We start from the raw sequence: 23,231 nt of genomic DNA, 5'->3' as shown, positions 1-23,231 counted from the left end.
ACGGTGAGTGTGTGTGTGGGGCAGGGGTGTGTGTGTGTGTATGCCCGTGTGCACCAGGGTGAGTGTGCATGTATGTCTGTGTGTGAGGCTGGGTCAGTGTGTGTGTGTGTCTGTGTGGCAGGGTGTGTTCGTAGTGTGTGTGTGTGTGTGAGCATGCACGCGTTGGTGGCAGGGTGTGTGTGTGTGTGTGTTTTTTTTAATTTATTCACGGGATGTGGGCTTCGCTGGCTGGGCCAGCATTTATTGCCCATCCCTAGTTGCCGTTGAGAAGGTGGTGGTGAGCTGCCTTCTTGAACCGCTGCAGTCACCCACAGTGCTGTTTGGAAGGGAGTTCCAGGATTTTGACCCAGTGACAGTGAAGGAACAGCGATATATTTCAAAGTCAGGATGGTGAGTGACTTGGAAGGAAACTTCTAGGTGGTGGTGTTGCCATCTATCTGCTGCCCTTGTCCTTCTGGGTGGTAGTGGTTGTGGATTTGGAAGGTGCTGTCTAAGGAGCCTTGGTGAATTCCTGCAATGCATCTTGTAGATTGTACACACTGTGTCGGTGGTGGAGGGAGTGAATGTTTGTGGACGTGGTGCCAATCAAGCGGACTGCTTTGTCCTGGACGGTGTCCAGCTTCTTCAGTGTTGTGGGAGCTGCACTCATCCAGGCAAGTGGGGAGTATTCCATCACACTCCTGACTTATGCCTTGTAGATGGTGAGCAGGCTTTGGGGAGTCAGGAGGCGAGTTACTCGTCGCATGATTCCTAGCCTCTGACCTGCTCTTATAGCCACAGTGTTTATATGGCTAGTCCAGTTCATGACGTGGTGCGGCGCGCATGGTTGCAGTGCTGGGAGTGGTTCAATGAGCTGCTGCGCTCAGGAAGGGTGTGTACTGTGTTGGCAAAGGTCAGTGTGCAGATGTATTATGGTGTAGCCGTCCTCCGCTGGATCTCAGGGATGCTAGAGCCTGAGTGCCAACTGTAAATGATGCCGGAGGTGACCAAGAGGGTGAGCCCTGGCTGCTTGGACTGAGTGCCTTGCAGCTCAAGAGCCACAACTCGGATGTGCCCTGCCAGGTGATCCTCAGCTGGGGTTGGCCAGGCTGCAGTGGCGCTACAGGTAGAGTGGACTAATCAATGCTCCTATGTGCTTTCAGGAAAAGATGAGTCATAACCATAACCAAGCAGAGAGGGCACGTACAGGCATAGGCTTGCCCAACTTGCTGCTGCTCAGCAGGTTCAAGCAGGACACTCTAGACCTCGAGAGCTCCCCGTGCAACTGGGCCTGGAGAGGCAGGGATGCCAGATGAAGGTAAGAGCGCAGTTAACAGAGATGAGAGTTTCAGATTGTGCAACCTTTCTCGTGTAGTCCCTTCATTTATGGGAGCCTTGAACCTGGAGTCCCCATTGATCAATGAAAGACGATGGCACCATGATGCAGATCTCTATTGTCTCACCAGGGTGCCTGGTATGCACAGTGACAGTGTGATTACTTTAACTAATGACATGTCCTTGTTCTCCCTTTTAGGTTCACCAGCACAAAATCACTCTCTGGACCCCGAAGGGCCACCCCTGACACCGGAGGACCACCAGGCTTCACTTGCACCTGCGTCACACCTGCTCTCTGAAGCAGGCAGCAGAAGGCGTTGATGTATCAGAAAATAAGCTAGGTTTGAAATGTTAAGTAGGTAAACATGGGGGAGTGTTAGAATGTAAGGTGTAAAGGGAACATTTGCATTTTAAATAAATAAACCAGACCAGCTGAATCCAAAAGAGGGGTGAAATGTATCACCTAGCCAGGAGAAGTTAAGAAACAGTTTGTTTATTTTTCCCAAAGATTACTGGTAAAATTGGTCTATCTTTGGGAAAAATAAACACACTATTTCTTAACTTCTCCTGGCTAGGTGAAACATTTCACCCCTCCTTTGGATTCAACTGGTCTGGCTTATTTATTTAAAATGCAAATGATCCTTTTACACCTTATATTCTAAAACTCCCCCATGTTTACCTACTGCCTCCTGCCTGAGGAAGGCATCACTGACTATGAGGCAGTAAAAAAGGGTTATATTAAGTGCGTACCAGTTAGTGCTGGAGGTGTACTGTCAGAGATTCCGTACCCTCAGGAAATGGCCTGACCAGACATACCTGGAAATAGAAAGGCTTAAGCAACTTGCTTTTGACCAGTAGGTGTGGGCACTTAAAACAGAAGCCACTTACTAAGACCTCTATGAAATAATTTTTAAATTCCCTACCCATTCCAATAAGAACGGGTCTAAAAGAGCAGGAGGTCACAGGTCCAGGCAGGTAGCCACACTGGCCGACAATTATGAGTTGATCCACAAACTCTTGTTCCAGAAGAGGCCCTCCCCTAGTCACCCTCAACCAACTAAGAAGGATAGAGGGGGGAGAGTGATAGGAAACTGAGCACCCATGGGAGAGAGGGAAATTCTGGGGGCCCTCCTCAGGAGAGAAAGGGTGGTGCTGAAATGAAAAGTGAAGCCAAGAAGCCTGTGTGTTTTAACTGCCAGAAGGTAGGGCATGTCCGGGCCAACTGCTGGAGGCTACGGGAAAAACCAGTGGGACTTATCAGGGCACATACACCCCATGCAGAGAATGGAAGTCAGTCAGAGAGCATAGCAGACCAGGCTATGGCTCTGACTGTGGCTGCGAATCCCTGTAGGGGCACTCCTGCTAGTGCAGATGAGGTTAAACGAATCCCTGAGCGTTACCGGGATTTTGTATCTGAAGGAAGGATGGCCATATTTCCCCAAGGTGAGGCGAGTAAGCCTGTAGTAATGCTGAGGGATGCAGGGGCCAGCCAAACTCTACTGCTGGGAAAAGGCATGAACTTCCCACCAGAGAGTGCCATAAGTGCTAAGATGCTGGTAAAGAGGATTGAAGGAGGGTACATGCCCATTCCCCTATACCGGGTACATGTGGAGTGCGACCTTGTATCAGGGCCAGTGGCCGTGAGAGCTGTTGGTGGGGTAGAACCTGCTCCTCGGCAACGACCGGCGGGAATCAAAGGTAATAGCATCTCCAGTGGTCTCAGAAAAGCTCATTGAGGTCAAGGGGACCAAACAGCTGCAGGAGAAAGTGTCTGGCATTTTCCCTGACTGTGTGATAACCTGGCCTATGGCCCAACAAGCTCCAACAGAGGAAGCTGAAGTGGCATTGCAGACAGAAGACCCTCCAGTCTGGTTATATGAAGCCTTTCTCGGAAGTCTAGAAGACCCTAAGGAGGTGATAAATAAATCTTCCTTGGTAGCGGCCCAGCAAGCCGAACCACAGTTAAAAAACATTAGCTCAGACTGCTCACAATGAGGCCAAGGCAGAAGCAATCCCTGAACACTACTACATTAAAAATGACATGCTGATGAGGAAATGGAGGCCCCCTCCTCACAGACCTGTAAATGAGGAGTGGACATTGGTCAACCAAGTGGTAGAACTGCCGAGGTACTGTGGGGAAATCTTGTGGCTAGCTCATGAAATTCCAATAGCTAGGCAAGTCGATATACGCAAAACCCAAGCCCGCATCAACCAGCATTTCTACTGGCCACACTTCCACAGGGACATAGTAAGGTGTTGCAGAACCTGCCACACGTACCAGGTTGTGGGAAAACCCTACAATGCGACCTGCACTGATGATCACTGTGCCTACTTTTGAGGAACCATTCAGTAAGATGTTCGGGACTGTGTGGGGCCCCTACGCAAAACAAAAAGGTAAGGTATGTCCTTACCATCATAAACGTGGCTACCCGTTTCCCAGAGGCGGTTCCCCTGAGAACTGTGTCTGCCAAACCAGCGGTGAGGGAATTGGTGAGATATGGTCTACTCACCTGGATCCAGTCGGAGCGGGGCTCAAATTTCATGTCCAAGATATTCCAGGAAGTCATGAGTAACCTGGGCGTGACCCAACTGAAGTCTTCAGTGTATCACCCGTAGTCCCAAGGGGCGCTAGAACGATACCACCAAACCCTAAAAACAATGATCAGGGCATGACTGGGATCAAGGTCTAGGTTTCCTCTGTTTGCTACCAGGGACTCATCCAATGAGTCCACCGGGTTTACTCCATTCGAATTAGTTGACGGGCACCAAGTGCGAGGCCTCTGAAACTAATCAAGGAAAGGTTTTTAGAGCAGAAGGAAGAACTCTCCATGTTGGATTACGTAGCTGTGTTCTGGGAGTGGCTCATGAGAGCCTATGAGGTGGCCCGAGAGCACTTGAAAATCTCCCAGGCGGCTATGGAAAAACAGGCTGATAGACATGCCAAGACCCAAATCTTTCAGCCAGGAGGCTACGTGTTAGTGCTCCTATCAATAGCCTACAGGCCCGGTTCAGTGGGTCGTACAGAGCAGCAAAGCAACTCGGGGAAGTGAACTATCTAATTGAGACCCCAGAATGAGGGAAAAAGCAAAGGCTGTGTTATGTCAACGTGATAAAGCGATATCACAGCCTAGAAGGGGACAAGCAAATAGAGGTCTGTCTCATTGCCACCTGAGCAGACCTGACGGGCTGGTCACTGCATTTAAAAGCTTGTGCAGAGACAAGCCAGACAGCACCACCCTTGCCCTACATCATGTGGATGTAGGAGAGGCCCCTCCCATAAGGCAACATCCCTACTGTCTAGGCCCAGAGGAGCTGGCCCAGTTCTGGGACGAGGTTAACTACATGCTGGAGCACCAACTAATAGAACCTAGCAAATGTAGCTGGAGCTCCCCAGTTGTGCTCGTGCCCAAGCCATAAGGCTTGACCACTGAAAAGTTAATGCAGTGACCCCAGCTGACTCCTCAAGGACAGGTACTGCTCAGGGCTGCCAAAGTACAAGCAGTAGCCCTGCTCCCCAATCCCACCATGAAACAGGAAATCATGAGGTTCTTGGGGATGTGTGGGTTCTACCGCGAGTGCGTCCCAAACTTTAGCACAGTAGCCGCCCCGCTGACAGACCTACTACAGAAAAAAGCAAAGGTAGTATTGACCAAGAAATATCAGACAGCCTTCGAAAAGCTGGAGGCCATTTTAATAGGTGAGTCCATGCTTGCAGCCCTGGAATTTAATCAGACATTTAAAGTAGCCATTGATGCGAGTGACGTCGGGGTAGGGGCTGTTCTCCTAGAGGAGGACGAATCCGGAATAGGGAGACCAATCGGGTACTTCACTAAAAAGCTGAATAATAAGACTATAAGATAACCATAACATGCAGGAGCAGAAGTAGGCCATTTGGCCCATCGAGTCTGCTCCGCAATTCAATGAGATCCTGGCTAATTTGATAATCCTCAACTCCATTTTCCTGCTTTTTCCTCATAACTCTTGATTCCCTTACGGATTAAAAATCTACCTCCACCTTGAATATACTTAATGACCCAGCTTCTACAGCCATCTGCGGTAAAGAATTCCACAGTTTAACTATCCTCTGAGAGAAGAAATTCCTCCTCATTGCTGTTTTAATTGAGCGACCCCTTACTCTAAGATTATACCCTCTTGTCCTACACTCTCCCACAAGGGGAAACAACCTCTCAGCATCTACCCTGTCAAGTCCCCTAAGAATCTTGTATGTTTCAAAAAGGTCACCTTTCATTCTTCTAAACTCCAATGAGTACAGGCCCAACCTACTCAACCTCTCCTCATAAGAAAATCTCTCCATACCCAGAATCAACCTAGTGAACCTTCCCTGGACAGCCTCCAATGCCAGTATATCTTTCCTTAGATAAGGGGGCCAAAACTGTTCACAGCATTCTAGGTGTGGTCTAACTATTGCCTTGTATAGTTACAGCAACTACATTTTCAAATTTTTATTAATTGTAATTAATTAATAATTAATAGTAATTAATTACTAATTTTTATACTCCATTCCCTTTGAAATAAAGGCCAACATTCCATTTGCTTTCCCTATTACCTGTTGAACTTGTATGTTAGCTTTTTGGGATTCATGCACAAGGACTCCCAAGTACCAAATCCCAAACAAGCATCAGAAATGTACTCCACAGTATAGAAGGAGACCCTCAGTTTATTACTGGCCCTCAGACACTGAGATATATGTCTGAAATGGGTACAGAGAGACCACGGTCTACACCGACCACAATCCGTTAACTTTTGTGGAAAAGATTAAGACCCACAATGCCAGGTTATTCCCTTGGAGCTTGTTCCTCCAGCCAAATCCATTAAAAATCACCCATATTACTGAGAAATCAAATGTGATTGCTGACGCCCTGTTCGGAACTCAAAGGAGCCTAGTTAGAACTGGAAAAGATAAATTGACCATTGCTAAAAGAATGAATGTGTGCATGACAGTGTTTTGTTGTTTATAAGTTTTTCCGTTTTTTGTAACCAAATGAGAATGAATCTCATTTTATTCCATGGAGGAGAGGAAGTGTCATGATAATGAAGGAAAAAACACCGAATTGTATCCGGAAATATTAGCCCGGAGCGAGTCTATCCATCCCCTACCCGGCAGTCTCTCTCTCTCTCTCTCGCTATCTTTCCCTGTCCCCAATGCCTCTGTTTCCGGAATTCACTCGCTATCGCTAGTGTTGCTGTTCCTCTAATCAATAGAAACATAGAAACTAGGAGCAGGAGTAGGCCATTCGGCCCTTCGAGCCTGCTCCGCCATTCATTATGATCATGGCTGATCATCCAACTCAATAGCCTGCTCCTGCTTTCTCCCCATACCCTTTGATCCCTTTCGCCCCAAGAGTTATATCTAACTCCTTCTTGAAAACATACAATGTTTTGGTCTCAACTACTTTCTGTGGTAACGAATTCCACAGGCTCATCACTCTCTGGGTGAAGACATTTCTCCTCATCTCAGTCCTAAATGGTCTACCCCATATCCTCAGACTGTGACCCCTGGTTCTGGACTCCCCCACCATCGGGAACATCCTTCCTGCATCTACCCTGTCTAGTCCTGTTAGAATTTAATAGGTTTCTATGAGATCCCCCCTCATTCTTCTGAACTCCAGCGAATATAATCCTAATCGGCTCAATCTCTGCTCATATGTCAGTCCTGCCATCCCAGGAACCTTCGCTGCACTCCCTCTATAACAAGTACATCCCTCCTCAGATAAGGGGACCAAAACTGCACACAATATTCCAGGTGTGGTCTCACCAAGGCCCTGTACAATTGCAGCAAGACATTCCTGTTCCTGTATTCGAATCCTCTGGCTATGAAGGCCAACATACCATTTGCCTTCTTTACCGCCTGCTGCACCTGCATGCTTACCTTCAGCGACTGGTGTACAAGGACACCCAGGGCTCGTTGCACATTCCCCTCTCTCAATTTGTAGCCATTCAGATAATAATCTGCCTTCCTGTTTTTGCTACCAAAATGGATAACCTCACATTTATCCACATTATATTGCATCTGCCATGCATTTGCCCACTCACTCAGCTTGTCCAAATCACACTGAAGCATCTCTGCATCCTCCTCACAGCTCACCCTCCCACCCAGCTTTGTGTCATCTGCAAATTTGGAGATATTACATTTAATTCCCTCATCTAAATCATTAATATATATTGTGAATAACTGGGGTCCCAGTACCGATCCCTGCGGTACCCCACTAGTCACTGCCTGCCATTCAGAAAAAGACCCGTTTATTCCTACTCTTTGTTTCCTGTCTGTCAACCAGTTTTCAGTTTTCTATCCATCTCAATACACTACCCCCAATCCCATGCGCTTTAATTTTACACACCAATCTCTTCGACTTTGTCGAAAGCCTTCTGAAAGTCCAAATAAACCACATCCATTGGCTCCCCCTCATCAACTCTGCTAGTTACATGCTTGAAAAATTCCAGATTTGTCAAGCATGATTTCCCTTTCGAAAATCTATGCTGACTCTGTCCGATTCTGCCACTGTTTTCCATGTGCTCAGCTATTAAATCTTTTATAATGGACTCTAGAATTTTCCCCACTACCTACATCAGGCTGACTGGTTTATAATTCCCTGTTTTCTCTCTGCCTCCCTTTTTAAATAGACTGCTTCTCTCCCAAATCTGCTGCCAATAGGCTCACTCGTGAGGTTATCAGCAGCAAACATGGGAGGGGAACAGCCTGTGATTGGAGGAGCAGTTTCTTTAAGGATCTCACACTGCACTTACCAGCATTTTGAAAGCTACCTCCGCGGACCACATTGGGGGGCTTTGCGGCCCACATCCAGCCCACGGACCGGACATTGGACAAGCCTGGTACAATTTTGGTCTCCTCACCTAAAATATACTAACCTTGGAAGGAGTGTAGCGAATATTCACTAGACTGATTTTGGGATGAGAAGATTGTCCTATGAGCAGAGATTGAATAGACTGGGAGTGGGGAGGTGGTTAGTTCAGTTGGCTAGACAGCTCACATGTGTTTCAGAGTAATGCTAAAGGTGTAAGGTTTGATCCCTGCTCTGGCTGAGGTGGACTTAGGTCCACTTTCTAATCCTGCTCTGTGATAAAATCATAGCATCAGTTGTGGTTTGATCACCCTCAAATAATTGAGAATACTACCTGGAGAAGAAGACTGGGATTATATTTCCCAGAATTTAGAAGAGAGGTAAACTTTAGTATTGCTGAAAAAAGAGGCAAGTTGTCGAATCTTTTCGTTTTGCACTCACCAGGACAGAATCGCAAGAATGCCAAATCTCAAAGGGAACAACAATTTATACTGCATGAGGAGAGGGTGTTGATTGGTTGGCAAGTGGTCTCTGATTAGTATAGGCATTGCCATGGAGAGTGCATCAGGGAAACCTTTGTTTAAATTCAAACCAGGCAAGTTGACTCTGATTGGTCAAGGCATTGTCATGGGTGATGAACCAGGGAATGGCTGTCCCCCAAAGCTTTTGTTTAGCTGAAAAGGCACAATGCTTGGACATGTTCTTTCTGTTTGCAAAAGATTCATTTATGACTGAAATGAGATTTTACTTTCTCTGAGAGGTTGTTAGTCTGTGGAATTCTCTTCTCCAGAGAGCAGGGGAGGCTGGGTCATTGAATATGTTCAAGGCTGAGTTAGACAGATTTTTGATCAGCAAGGAGTCAAGGGTTATGGAATGAGGGCAGAAAGGCAAGTGGAGTTGAGGCCACAATCGGATCAACCATGATCTTATTGAATGGTGGAGCAGGCTCAAGGGTCTGAATGGTGTTCTCCTGCTCCTAATTTTTTTGTTCTTGGGTTGTTCAGGGATAGTAAGCATGGCTTTTTCAGAGGGAGGCCATGCCTAACAAATTTGAATTTTTTGATGAGGTGACCAGGTGTGTAGATGAGAGTAGTGGAGTTAATATAGTTTACATGGATTTCAGCAAAGCCTTTGACAAAATCCCACATGGGAGACTTATAAAGAAGGCAGTTGAACATAGGATACAGGGTAATTTGATAAGGTGGATTCAAAATTGGATTAGTTGCAGGAGACAGAGGGTGATGACAGAAGTCTGCTTTAGTGACTGGAAGCCAGTGTTCAGTGGCGTACCACAGGGATATGTGCTGGGTCCCCTATTATTCTTCATTTATATAAATGACATAGATGACTATGTGGGGGGTAGGATTAGTAAGTTGATGACACAAAGAATGGCCGGGTGTTAACAGTGAGGTTGAGTCTCTTGGGCTACAGGAAGATATAGACGGAATGGTCAAATGGGCAGATAAGTGGCAGATGGAATTTAACCCTGAAAAGCGTGATAAACTTTGGAAGGAGTAATTTGACAAGGAAGTATTCAATGAACGGCATGACACAAGAAGTTCTGAGGAACAAAGGGACCTTGGCGTGTGTGTCCATAGATCTCCGAAGGCGGAGGGGCATGTTAGTGGGGTGATGAAAAAGGCATATGGAACGCTTGCCTTCATCAATCGAGGCATAGATTACAAAAGTAGGGAGGTCATGTTGGAGTTGTATAGAACCTTGGTGAGGCCACAGCTGGAGTACTGTGTGCAGTTCAGGTCGCCACATTATAGGAAGGATGTGATTGCACTGGAGGGGGTGCAGAGAAGATTCACCAGGATGTTGCCTGGGATGAAACATTTAAGTTATGAAGAGAGGTTGGATAAACTTAGGTTGTTTTCGTTGGAGTAGAGAAGACTGAGGGGCGACCTGATCGAGGTGTAAATATTATGAGGGGCATGGACAGGGTGGATAGGGAGAAGCTGTTCCCCTTAGTTAAAGGGTCAGTCACGAGGGGACACAAGTTCAAGGTGAGGGGCAGGAGGTTAGAGGGATGTGAGGAGAAACCTTTTTACCCAGAGGGTGGAGACGGTCTGGAATGCGCTGACTGGGAGGGTGGTGGAGGTGGATTGCCTCACATCCTTTAAAAAGTACCTGGATGAGCACGTGGCAGGTCATAACATTCAAGGCTATGGGCCAAGTGCTGGTAAATGGGATTAGGTGGGTAGGTCAGGTGTTTCTCACGTGTCGGTGCAGACTCAATGGGCCGAAGGGCCTCTTCTGTACTGTGTGATTCTGCGATTCTGTGTTTTTGATAGGGTATCTGCTTTTTGTTTTATTCTTGGGATATGGGCATCTCTGGCTAGGCCAGCATTTGTAATTGCCCTTGAGAAGATGGTGGTGAGCCACCTTCTAGAAACACTGCAGTCCATGTGGTGTAGGTACACCCACAATGCTGTGAGGGAGGAAGTTCCAGGATTTTGACCCAGCGACAGTGAAGGAATGGTGACATAGTTCCAAGTCAGGATGGTGTGTGCCTTGGAGGGGAACTTGTAGGTGGTGGTGTTCCCATGCACCTGCTGCGTTTGTCCTTCAAGGTGGTAGAGGTTGAGGGTTTGGAAGGTGCTGTCGAAGGAGACTTGGTGAGTTGCTGCAGCGATCTTGTATATGGTACATGCTGCTCCCCTGTGCATCAGGAGGTGATGTTGAGGTGATGGACGATGTGCCAATCAAGCAGGTTGCTTTGTCCTGGATGATGTCGAGCTTCTTGTTGTTGGGGCTGCACTCATCCAGGCAAGTGGAGACTATTCCATCATACTCCAGGTCTTTCTGCAAATGGGCATGGCCTGGTTCAGTATCTGAGGAGTCGCGAATGGTGCTGAACATTGTGCAATCATCAGCAAACATTTGCGCTTCTGACCTTATGATGGGGGAAGGTCATTGATGAAGCAGCTGATGATGATTGGGCCTGGGACACTACCCTGAGGAACTCCTGCAGTGATGTCCTGGGACTGCAATGATTGACCTCCAACAACCAGAACCTTCTTCCATTTTGCTGGTATGACACAACCAGTGGAGATTTTTGCCCCTGGTTCCCATTGACTCTAGTTTTGCTAGGCTCCTTGATGCCACACTCAGTGAAATGTGACCTTGATGTCAAGGTCAGTTACTCTCGCCTCGCCTCTTGAGTTCAGCTTTTTTGATCATGTTTGGACCAAGGCTGTGAGTTGAGTGGCCCTGGTGGAACCAAAACTGAGTGTCAGTGAGCAGGTTGTTTCTGAGTAAGTACTGCTTGATAACACTGTCGATGACCCCTTCTATTACTTTGCTGATGATCAAGAGTAGACTGATAGGGTGGTGATTGGCTTGGTTGGATTTGTCCTGCGCTTTGTTGACAGGATGTACCTGTGCGATTTTCAACATTGCTGGGTAAATGCCAGTGTTGTAGCTGTACTGGAACAGCTTGGCTTAGGGCAAAGCCACTCCTGGAGCACGTCTTCAGTACTATTGCCAGAATGTTTTCAGGGCCCATAGCCTTTGCAGTATCCATTGCCTTCAGCCGTTTCTTGATATCAGGTGAAGTGAATCGAATTGGCTGAAGACTGCCATCTGTGATGCTGGGAGGAGGCCAAGATGGATTATCCACTAGGTACATCTGGATAAATATTGCTGCAAATACTTCAGCCCTGTCTTTTGCACTGGTGTGTTGGGCTCTCCCATCATTAAGGATGTGGATAGTTGTGGAACCTCCTTCCCCAGTTAGTTGTTTAATTGTCAACCACCATTGACAACGGGATGTGGCAGAACTGCAGAGCTGAGATCTGATTTGTTGGCTGTGGGACCGTTTAGCTCTGTCTATTACATGCTGCTTTCGCTGTTTGGCACACAAGTCTGTGTTGTAGCTTCACCAGGTTGACACCTCATTTTAAGGTGTAGGCGAAAATATTGCGGATGCTGGAAATCTGAAACAAAAACAAAAATTGCTGTAAGAACTCAGCAGGTCTGACAGCATCTGTGGAGAGAAAGAGTTAACGTTTCGAGTCCGTATGACTCTTCTTCAGAGCTAAGAGAAGTAAAAATGTGGTGAAATCTATACTGATCATGTCCTTAATGCCACCATTAGCACCTCCTTTAGCCAGTACCACCACCATCAACACCCCTTTGACCTTTTGTTTATGACATCTTTGGCAATCTCTCCTTTGCCTCCATCTATCGCTGGCCGACTATCCAGCTTCACCTGCTCCGCCACACAGATGCTGTCAGATCTGCCGAGTTTTTCCAGCATTTTTTGTTTTTGTTTTTGCTTCATTTTTTGGTGTGCCTGGTGCTGCTTCTGGCATGCCTTCCTGCGCTCTTCATTGACCCCACTACTGGTAGGATGTTTTCCCTGGCTGGGAGTCAAGAGTCTAGAACTAGGAGTCAGTCTCAGAATAAGGAGTCAGCCATTTTGGATTGAGTTGAGGAGAAATTTCTTCAAAGTGTTGTGGAGGAATTCTATTGCCCAGCCAGCTGCGGATGCTCAGTCAATTAATATATTCTATATACTTTTGGATAATAAGGGAATTAAGGAATATGGGGATAGTGTGGATAGGTGAGGGAGAAGATCAGTCATGAGGCTCGAGAAGCTCAATGACCTACCCTGCTCCTATTTCTTAGAACATCTCAGAAATCTCTGAAAATGAAGGGACCGATAGGACGTGGGCCTTGACCAGTCTATGGTTGGGTAATGAAACAGCAATCCTGCCAGCAATGTTGGTATGATTTCGTTTTTTAAGAGCACAGTAATACAATCTTCAACCTTAGGGTCCAAACCTTCCATTGGGTCTCTTGTTACCACGGAGATCTTTTTTAAGGGCACTGGACGTTGTTGTTATGGTTACTGACCAGGCACCCGTTGACCAATCAGGGTGCTGGCTGCTTGCACGTGACCCTTCCGTCGTTGGGCGCCATTTGAGGGGCGCGGATGCGTTTGTGCAGTTACACCGGACACTGTGATGGTTTGGGTAGGTGTGTGTTTGTCAATGAATGTTCGCTGTACGTTGTAGGTTTCCTCTTTCTTTAGTTTGTTGTAAAATGTGGAAGGCAGTTCCATTAGGCGATAAATGAAAAAATAGGTTTTAATTAAAATACAGTAGCGTGGTCAGCAGGTCATTGCGACCTCCTGAAGCTGTCATTCCTCGTCGCGCTTTATTTAAAAAATAATAGATCAACAGACGGCCAACTTGAAGCGAGGCGCAACGTTGGAAGGTGTATATCCGACTGTTTTATCTCACGCAGTATTTTAACCGCTGGCTGTTTAAACGCATTAACTGTTCTGAGAACCCAGTGTAGTATATCCACATGTAGGAATTTGACAGGGGCGAGCAAAAGACCGTTTGGCGTGTTTTATCTTTTGGAAACAGCCAGTACTGCGCCCTGCCGAACAGAAATGCAGATAGAGAATGGGTTGTGTTACGAGGCTGTTATATAAATGACCTGGTGGGTCCAGTTATAGCTAGCGTTTTTGATATAAGGGAAGAACATTATCCAGTTTCTCTTGAATTCGGAATCTTGGTGGAAAGCTTTTCCTCTGGTGCTGGCTTACTTCTACAGGAATAATAAACCGCATGGGTGTGATTTAGATCAGTTGCCTTTTTTTTTGCTAAATCCATAACCAGATTTTAGTAGGATCCCACCCAGGCTCCTTGTATTCCAATAAGGCTGCTAGGGATGATGTAAAATGTACAAATCTCAGATTATGTTAGCCAATCATAGGGCCACTGTAAAATGCTGGCAGATCAGGTATTTAGTTACCTTTGCTGTGTCTAATTCACAGCAATGACTGGACCTGAGCTGATGGCCAAGGAATCAAATTTGCAGATGATGCCAAACTGGGAGGGATGGTGGAATCTGAAGAGGTGGCTCAAATTACACATTGTGTTGTGAAAAAATATGTAGAACATAAGAATATAAATAAAGGCAGGAATAGGAACCATTTGGCTTTTCAAGCATATGCCATGATTCAATAAAATCATGGCTGATCTACCTCAAATCCACCTACCTGCTCACTGTCTATATCCCTTGATTCCCTTGGTATCCAAACAGCTGTCGACCTCTATCATGAATATGCTCAGTAATAGGGTAGAGAATTTCTAAGATTCCCAACCCTTTGAATGGAGAGATTTCCCCTCAGCTCTGTTCTAGATGGCTGACCCAATATTCTGAGACTGCGATCTCTAGTTCTAGACTCCCCAGCCAGGGGAAACATCCTCCCAGCATTTAATCTGTCAAACCACATCACAATTTTATATACAACAACAACAAAAATTGCTGGAAAAACTCAGCAGTTCTGACAGCACCTGTGGAGAGAAAGACAGAGTTAACGTTTTGAGTCCACATGACTCTTCAGGACTAAAGAGAAGTAGAAATGTGGTGAAATATATACTGTTAAAGGGGTGTGGGACAGGTGAAGCTGGACAGAAGGCCAGTGATAGGTGGGGGCAAAGGAGAGATTGCAAAAGGTGTCATAAACAAAAGGTCGAAGGAGTGTTGGTGGTGGTGATACTGGCTAAAGGAGGTGCTAATGGTGACATTAAGAGTAGAAAGCAGGATGAGCAAGTGACAGATGGCACTAGAGGTGGGGGGAGGGGACAGTGTGGGGGGAAAAAAGATCAAAATAGGATAAAAGGTGGAGATAAAACAATGAATGGAAATAAATTTTAAAAATAATAATAGAAATAGGCAGCAAAAAATATATATATATGTATAAAAGTTAAAAAAATAAATACTGATAAAAGGGGATCAAAAAGGGGTGGGGATGGAGGAGAGAGTTCATGATCTGAAGTTGTTGAACTCATTAAGTCCGGAAGGCTGTAAAGTGCCTAATCAGAAGATGAGGTGCTGTTCCTCCAGTTTGCGGTGAGCTTCGCTGGAACATTGCAGCAGGCCAAGGACGGACATGTGGGCATGAGAGGGTGGTGTGTTGAAATGGCAAGCGACAGGAAGGTGTCGCTTGCAGACAGACTGAAGGTGTTCCTCAAAGCGATCACCCAGTCTGAGTTTGGTCTCTCTAATGTAGAGGAGAGCGCATTGGAAGCAGCGAATGCAGTAGACCAAATTGAGGGAATTGCAAGTGAAGCACCTTCACTTGAAGGAGTGTTTGGGCCCTTGGACGGTGAGGAGGGGGGAAGTAAAGGGGCAGGTGTTGCATCTTCTGCAATTGCATTGGAAGGTGGTGGTGGGGTTGAGGTGTAGAGGGTGATAGAGGAGTGGACCAGGGTGCCCCGGAGGGAATGGTCCCTACGGAATGCTGATCGCAGTGGGGGTGATGGGAAGATGTGTTGGAGTTGGCGAAAATGGCGGAGGATGATCCTTCGAATGCGGAGGCTGGTGGGGTGAAAAGTAAGGACAAGGGGGACTCTATCATGGTTCTGGGAGGGAGAGGAAGGTGTGAAGGCAGAAGCGTGGGAGATGGGTCGGACACAGTTGAGGGCCCTGTCAACCGCCATGGGTGGGAAACCTCGGTTAAGGAAGAAGGAAGACATGTCAGAAGCACTGTTTGGGAAAATGGCATCATCGGAATAGATGCGACGGAGGTGAAGGAACTGAGAGAATGGGATGGAGTCCTTAAAGGAAGCAGGGTGTGGGGAGTTGGTGGGCTTGTAATGAATATTGGTGGTCAGCCTGTCACCAGAAATTGAGACGGAGAGGTCAAGGAAGGGAAGGGAAGTGTCAGTGATGAACCATGTGAACGTGATGGAGGGGTGGAAATTGAAAGCAAAATTAATACATTTTTCCTGGTCCAGACAAGAGCATGAAGTGGCACCGAAACAGTCATCGATGTACCGGAGAAAGAGTTGTGGGAGGGGGCCTGAGTAGGACTGAAACAAGGAATGTTCCACGTACCCCATAAAGAGACAGGCATAACTGGGGTCCATGTGGGTACCCATAGCCCCACCTTTTATTTGGAGGAAGTGAGACAAGTTTAAAGAGAAATTGTTCAGTGAGAGAACAAGTTCAGCCAGACGGAGGAGAGTGGTGGTGGATGGGGATTGTTCGGGTCTCTGTTCAAGGAAGAAGCGGAGAGTCCTCAGACCATCCTGGTGGGGGATGGAGGTGTAGAGGGATTGGCTGTCCATGGTGAAGGGGAGACGGTTGGGGCCAGGGAACTGGAAATTGTTGATATGATGTAGGGTGTCAGGGAAATCGCGGATGTAGATGGGAAGAGACTGGACAAGGGGAGAAAGAACGGTGTCAAGATATGAAGAAATGAGTTCCGTGGGGCAGGAACAGGCTGACACGATCGGTCTACCGGGACAGTCCTGTTTGTAGATTTTGGGAAGGAGGTGGAAGCGGGCTTTCTGAGGTTGGAAGCTGTGGAGGGAAGATCTCCAGAGGAGATGAGGTCAGTGACAGCCCTGGAAAGAATGGATTGATGTTCGGTGGTGGGGTCATGGTCCAAGGGGAGGTGGGATAAAGTGTCTGCGAGTTGGCGCTCAGCCTCTGCGAGGTCGAGGATGGTATGTCAAACAACAGCACCACTCTTGTCAGCAGGTTTGATAAAAAAGTCAGGGTTGGACCTGAGAGAACGGAGTATGGCAATTTCAGAAAGAGACAGGTTAGAGTGGGTGAGAGGAGCAGAGAAATTGAGACGGCCGATGTCATGCCGACAGTTCTCAATGAAAATTTTCACAATTTTATATGTTTTAATGAGATCACCTCTCATTCTTCTTAACGGTAGGGAATATAGACCTAGTCTGTGTAATCTTTCCTCAGAGGACAATCCTCTCATTCCAAGAATCAGTCTAGTGAACCTTTTTTGCACACTCTCCAAGGCAAATATATACTTCCATAAGTAAGGAGACCAAAACAGTACACAGTACTCAAGATATGGTTCACCAAGGCCCTATATAAGGATAGTAAGATGTCTTTCCCACCCTTTGTAATAAAGGCTAATGTACTGTTTGCTTTCCTAATTGCATTCTGTATCTGCAGGTTCATTTCATGACTTTCTAAGTATTAATTGATGGGATGTGGGTATCGCTGGCTAGGCCAGTATTTATTGCCCATCTGTAGTTGCCCTTGAGCAGGTGGTGATGAGCTGCCTTCTTGAATCGCTGCAGTCCAAGTTGTCTAGGTACACCTACAGTGCTGTTAGGGAAGGAGTTCCAGGATTTTGACCCAGTGACTGTGATGGAATGGCGATATATTTCCAAGTCAGGATGGTGAATGACTTGGAGGGGAACTTGCAGGTGGTGGTGTTCCCATATATCTGCTGCCCCAGACCTTGTAAATGTTAACGGTTGTGGGTTTGGAAGGTGCTGTCGAAGGAGCCTTGGTGAATTCCTGCAGTGCATCTTGTAGATGGTACACACTGCTGCCACTGTGCGTCAGTGATGGAGGAAGTGAATGTTTGTGGATGTGGTGCCAATCAAGTGGGCTGCTTTGTCCTGGATGGCATCCAGCTTTTTTCAATATTCCATTACACTCCTGACTTGTGCCTTGTAGATGGTGGACAGGCTTTGGGGAGTCAGGAGGTGAGTTACTCGCAGCAGGATTCCTAGCTTTTGACCTGCTTTTGTAGCCAGAGTATTTATATGGCTAGTCCAGTTCAGTTTTTGGCCAATGGTAACTGCCAGGATGATGTTAGTGGGAAATTCTGAGATAGTAATACCATTAAATGTCAAGGGCAATGGTTAGATTCTCTCTTGTTGGAGATGGTCATTGCCTGGCACTTGTGTGTTACGAATGTTACTCACCATTTGTCAGCCTAAGTCTGGATATTGTCCATTTGCTGCATTTGGACGTGGACTGCTTCAGTATCTGAGGAGTCGCAAATGGTGCTGAACATTGTGCAATCGTGGGCAAACATTCCCACTTCTCTTATGATGGATGGAAGGTCATTGAAGCAGCTGAAGATGGTTGGACTGAGGACACTGCCATGAGGAACTCCTGCAGTGATGTCCTGGGACTGCAATGATTGGCATCCAACAACCACAACCATCTTCCTTTGTGCTAGGTATGACTTCAAATAGTGAAAATACAAAATAGGAGAATATGGACATTCGGCCCCTTGCGCCTGTAGCAATGTTCAATAAGACCATGGCTGATCTGTTTGCGTTTTGAGTTCCACATTCCCACCTACCCCTGAACCTTTGATTCCCTTTCCTAACAAGAGGGTGCTCCCCCTGATTCTCATTGACTCTAGTTCAGCTAGGGCTCCTTGATGTCACACTCGGTCAAACGATGCCTTGATATCAAAGGCAGTCACTCTCGCCTCACTTCGAGTTCAGCTCATTTGTCCATGTGTGAACCAAGGCTGTAATGATGTCAGGAGCTGAGTGGCCCTGGCGTAACCCAAACTCAGCGCAGTAAGCAGGCCATTTCTAAGCAAGTGCCACTTGATAGCACTGTTGATGAGCCATTCCATCACTTACTGATGATTAAGAGTAGTCTGATGGGACTGTAACTAACTGGGTTGGATTTGTCCTGCTTTTTGTGGAAGGGACATACCTGGGCAATTTGCCACATTGCTGGGTTGAATGCCAGTGTTGTAGCTGTACTGGAACAGCTTGGCTTAGGGCAAAGCTACTTCTGGAGCACAAGCCTTCAGTACTATTGCGGGAATATTGTCAGGGCCCATAGCCTTTGCAGTATCCAGTGCCTTCAGCCATTTCTTGATATCACGTGAAGTGAATCGAATTGACTGAAGACTTTCATCTATGATGTTGGGGACCTCCAGAGGAGGCTGAGATGGATCATGCACTCTGCACTTCTAGCTGAAGATTGTTGCAAATGCTTCAGTGTTATCTTTTGCACTGCTGTGCTGGGCTTCCCCATCATTGAGGATGGGGATACTTGTGGAGCCTTCTCCTCGAGTGAGTAGTTTAATTGTCCACCCCCATTCATGAGTGGATGTAGCAGGACTGCAGAGCTTAGATCTGATCAGGTGGTTGTGGAATCGCTTAGCTCTGTGTATCACTTGCTGCTTATTATGTTTGGCACACAAGTAGTCCTGTGTTGTAGCTTCACCAGGTTAATTTTTAGATATGTCATTTCTCATTTTTAGATATGTCCTGACATGCCCTTTGTGCTCTTTATTGAACGAGGCTTGGTGGCAATGGTAGAGTGGAGGATATGCCTGGCCATGAAGCTACAGATTGTGGTTGAGTACAGTCCTGCTGCTGATGGATGCCCAGTCTTGAGTTGCTGGATCTGTTCAAAATCTGTCCCATTTAGCACAGTGGCAGTGCCACACAACACTATGGAGGGTATCCTCAATATGAAGACAGGACTTTGCCTCCACAAGGACAGTGTGCTGGTTACCAAGACTGTATTGGATAGGTGCATCTGCGACAGGCAGATTGGTGAGGATGAGGTTAAGTATGTTTTTTCCTCTTGTTGGTTACATCGCCCCCTGCAGTAGACCTAGTCTAGCGGCTATGTCCTTTAGGATTCAGCCAGCTCGGTTTGTAGTGGTGCTACTGAGCCACTGAAGACAATGAAGTCCCCCACCAAGAGTACATTCTGTGACCTTGCTACCCTTAGTGCTTCCTCCAAGTGGTGTTCAACATCAAGTAGTGTTGATTCATCAGCTGAAGGGGAGGACAGTAGGTGATAACCAGCAGGAGGTTTGCTTGCCCATGTTTGACCCAATGCTATGAGTCTTCATGGGGTCCAGAGTCCATGTTGACGACCACCAGGGCAACTCCCTCCCAACTGTATACCACTATGCCGCCACCTTGGTGTGACAGGACATACCCAGGGATGGTGATGGCGGTGTCTGGAACATGATATGTAGGGTATGACTGCTTGAGTATGATTGTCAGGCTGTTGCTTGACTAACCTGAGAGTCAGCTCTCCCAATTTTGGCACAAGCCCGCAGATGTTAGTAAGGAGGACTTTGCAGGCTCGACCGGGCTGAGTTTGAAGTTCGTCATTTCTGGTGCCTAGGTCGATGTCAGGTGGTCCGTATGTCCGGTTTCATCCCTTTTTATTGACTCATAAGTGGTTTGATACAACTGAGTGGCTTGGTAGGCCATTTCAGAGGGCATGTAAGAGTCAACCACATTGCTGTGGGTCTCGAGTTACATGTAGGCCAGACCAGGTAAGGATGTCAGTTCCTTCTTTAAAGGGCATTAGTGAACCAGATGAGTTTTTCCGACAATGGTTTCATGGTCATCATTAGACTTTAATTAGACTTTTATTGAATTCAAATTCCACCATCTGCCGTGGTGGGATTCGAACCCTGGTCTCCAGATCATTACCCTGGGTCTCTGGGTTACTAGTCCAGTGATAATACTATTATGCCACTGCCGCCCAGGTACAGGGCCGTCCAGGTCCCTGTGATTACCAACGTTTGCCAGTCTCTCACCGCTTTTAAAAGAAGTTTCCTTTTATTTTTCCTACAGAGTGGGTAACTGCACACTTTCTTGCCCACTTACCTAACCTGCCTATATCCCTTTGTAACCTTTTTGCATCCCTCTCACAGCTTGCTTTTCCGCTGAATTCTGTATCATCAGCAAGCTTGGATGCATACATTAGGTCTACTCATGTAAATCATTATTATAGATTGTAAATAGCTGAGACCCAAGTACTGTTCCTTGTGGTAGCTCACTAGTTGCAGCCTGCCAATCTGAAAATGACCTGTTCATTCCTTCTCTGTTTTCTGTCTGTCAGCCAATCTTCAATCCATGCTGATATATTGCCCTCAATCACGAGTCCTAGTTATATGTAACAACCCCTTATGAGGCACCTTATCGATTGCTTTTTTGAAAATCCAAATACATTTACATCTACTGGTCTCACCCTTACCTACGTTGTTAGTTACAGCCTCAAAAAAATTTCTCAATAGATTTGTCAAACATGATTTCCCTTTTTTATAAATACATATTGACTCTGGCCAATCACATTGCCCTGGATATCATTGCATTCCTAATAATAGATTCTTGCATTTTCTCTATTGATGTCAGGTTAACTGGCCTTAAGGTTCCTGTGTTTTCTTTTTGCAGCGCCCCCCCTGCCCACTTTCTTGAATAGCAAGGTTATGTTTGCTACCTTCCAATTCATTGAGACATGAAGGTTGTGGGTTCAAGTCCCATTCCAGGACTTCACAAAAATCAAGGCTGACATTCCAGTGCGGTACAAAGGAGTACTGCACTGTCAGAGGCTCCATCTTCTGGATGAGTTAAACCAAAGGGCCACTTTAGAGGACAGATGGGGCTAAAAGATCCCTGGCACTATTTTGAAGAAGGGTAGGGGAGTTATCCCTGGTGTCTTGGCCTATATTTATCCCATAATCAATGTTCTAAAACAGATGATCTGATCATCATCACATTGTTGTTTGTGAGAGCTTACTGTGTGCAAATTGGCTTCTGTGTTTCCTACATTACAACATTGACTATAATTCAGAAGTACTTAATTGGCTGTAAAGTGCTTTCTGACGTTGGGTGCACATATAAATGTATGTCTTTGCTTTTAGTCCCATAAATTTCTCCAGTACTGATATTGTTACTTTATTAATTTCTTCATTCTCAATAGGCTTTTGGTTCCCCACAATCTCTTGAATTGTTTTGTTTTCTGCCTTGAAGATAGATGTAAAGTATTTGTTTAATGTCTCTGCCCTTTCCTTATTTTCAACTGAGTTTTCCTATCTTTGTCTGTACACATTTACTTTCGCTAATCTCTCTATATATGTCTATTGAAGCTTTTACAATCTTTTCATGTCTCTTACTAGTTTACTTTTGATTTCTTGGTTGTCCTTTGCTGAATTCTCATCCTCCAAATCTTTAGGCTTAGTATTCTTTTTGACGTCATCATAATCTTCTTCCTTCAATCGAATACAATCCTTAGCTTAATCGAAAAGCAGGATACTGCAGATGCTGGAAACCTTAAATAAAAACAAAGCAGAGCTAAGCGACCCCACAACCAATGGATCATCAAAGCTCTGCAGCCCTGCCACAAGAACAATTAAACAACAAGGAGGAGGAGGCAGCTCCACGAATATCCCCATCCTCAACGACAGGGGAGCCCAGCACATAAGTCAATTTTTTATTTCTCTATTATTCGTTCATGGGGTTGCCCACCTCTAATTTTTAAGGGTAAGGACAGCAGATTTCCTTCCCTAAAGGACGTTAGTGAACCAGATGGGTTTCATGATCTTCATTAAACTTTTTATTGCCATCATTTATTGCATTCAAATTTCACCATCTGCCATGGTGGGATTGGAAACCGGGTCCCCAAAGCATTACCCTGGGTCACTGGAATGCTAATCCAGTGATAATACCACTATGCCACCGCTCCCCCTTGTCAGTCAGAAGTGCCGAGTTGATGATGCATCTCGGCCCCCCCCTGAGGTCCCCAGGATTATGGATGCCAGTCTTCAGTAAATTTGATGCGCTGCACGTGATATCAAGAAACAGCTGAAGGCAGTGGATACTGCAAAGGCTTTGGGTCCTGACAACGTTCCGGCAGTAGTACTAAAGACTTGTGCTCCAGAACTAGCTGCGCCCCTAGCCAAGCTGTTCCAGTACAGCTGCAACACTGGCCCTGGTAGGTCCTGTCCACAAAAAAACAGGACAAATCCAACCCGGCCAATTACCGCCCCATCGGTCTACTTTCGATCATCAGCAAAGTGATGGAAAGTATTATAGACAGTGCTATTAAGCGGCACTTATTCAGCAATAACCTGCTCACTGACCTCATTACAGCCTTGGTACAAGCATGGACAAAAGAGCAGAACTCCCGAGGTGAGGTGAGAGTGACTGTCCTTGACACTAAGGCCGCATTTGACCGAGTATGGCATCAAGAAGCCCTAGCAAAACGAGTCAATGGGAGTAGCTGGGGGTGGTTGGCGGTGGAAACTCTCCACAGGTTGAAGTCATACCTAGCATAGGAAGATGGTTGTGGTTGTTGGAGGTCAATTATCTCAGTCCAGTGCCATCACTTCATCAACAACCTTCCCTCCATCATAAGGTCAGAAGTGGGGATGTTTGCAAATGATTGCACAATTTGCTACTTCTCCGATACTGAAGCAGTGCCCATATGCAGCAAGACCTGGATAATTTCCAGGCTTGGGCTGAAAAATGGTGACTAACACTCGCACTACACAAGTACCAGGCAATGACCATCTCCAACAAG

General features: G+C 46.3%; 1 protein-coding gene across 2 annotated transcripts in view; it reads left to right on the top strand.

The window, feature by feature from the left end:
* Positions 1 to 13,046: 13,046 nt before the first annotated feature.
* tnpo1 (transportin 1) overlaps positions 13,047 to 23,231 on the top strand; it is a 192,949-nt gene continuing 182,764 nt past the window's right edge. For both annotated transcript variants that reach the window (XM_078564104.1, XM_078564093.1), the window contains exon 1: positions 13,047 to 13,117. In XM_078564104.1, coding sequence (XP_078420230.1) covers positions 13,109 to 13,117 — 9 coding nt within the window. In that variant the 5' untranslated portion in view covers positions 13,047 to 13,108. The remainder of the gene's footprint in view (positions 13,118 to 23,231) is intronic.

Source organism: Cetorhinus maximus, chromosome 2 (genome assembly GCF_964194155.1).
Source record: "Cetorhinus maximus chromosome 2, sCetMax3.hap1.1, whole genome shotgun sequence".
Taxonomy (NCBI): Eukaryota; Metazoa; Chordata; class Chondrichthyes; order Lamniformes; family Cetorhinidae; genus Cetorhinus; species Cetorhinus maximus.
This window is presented reverse-complemented; position numbering and strand designations above follow the sequence as displayed.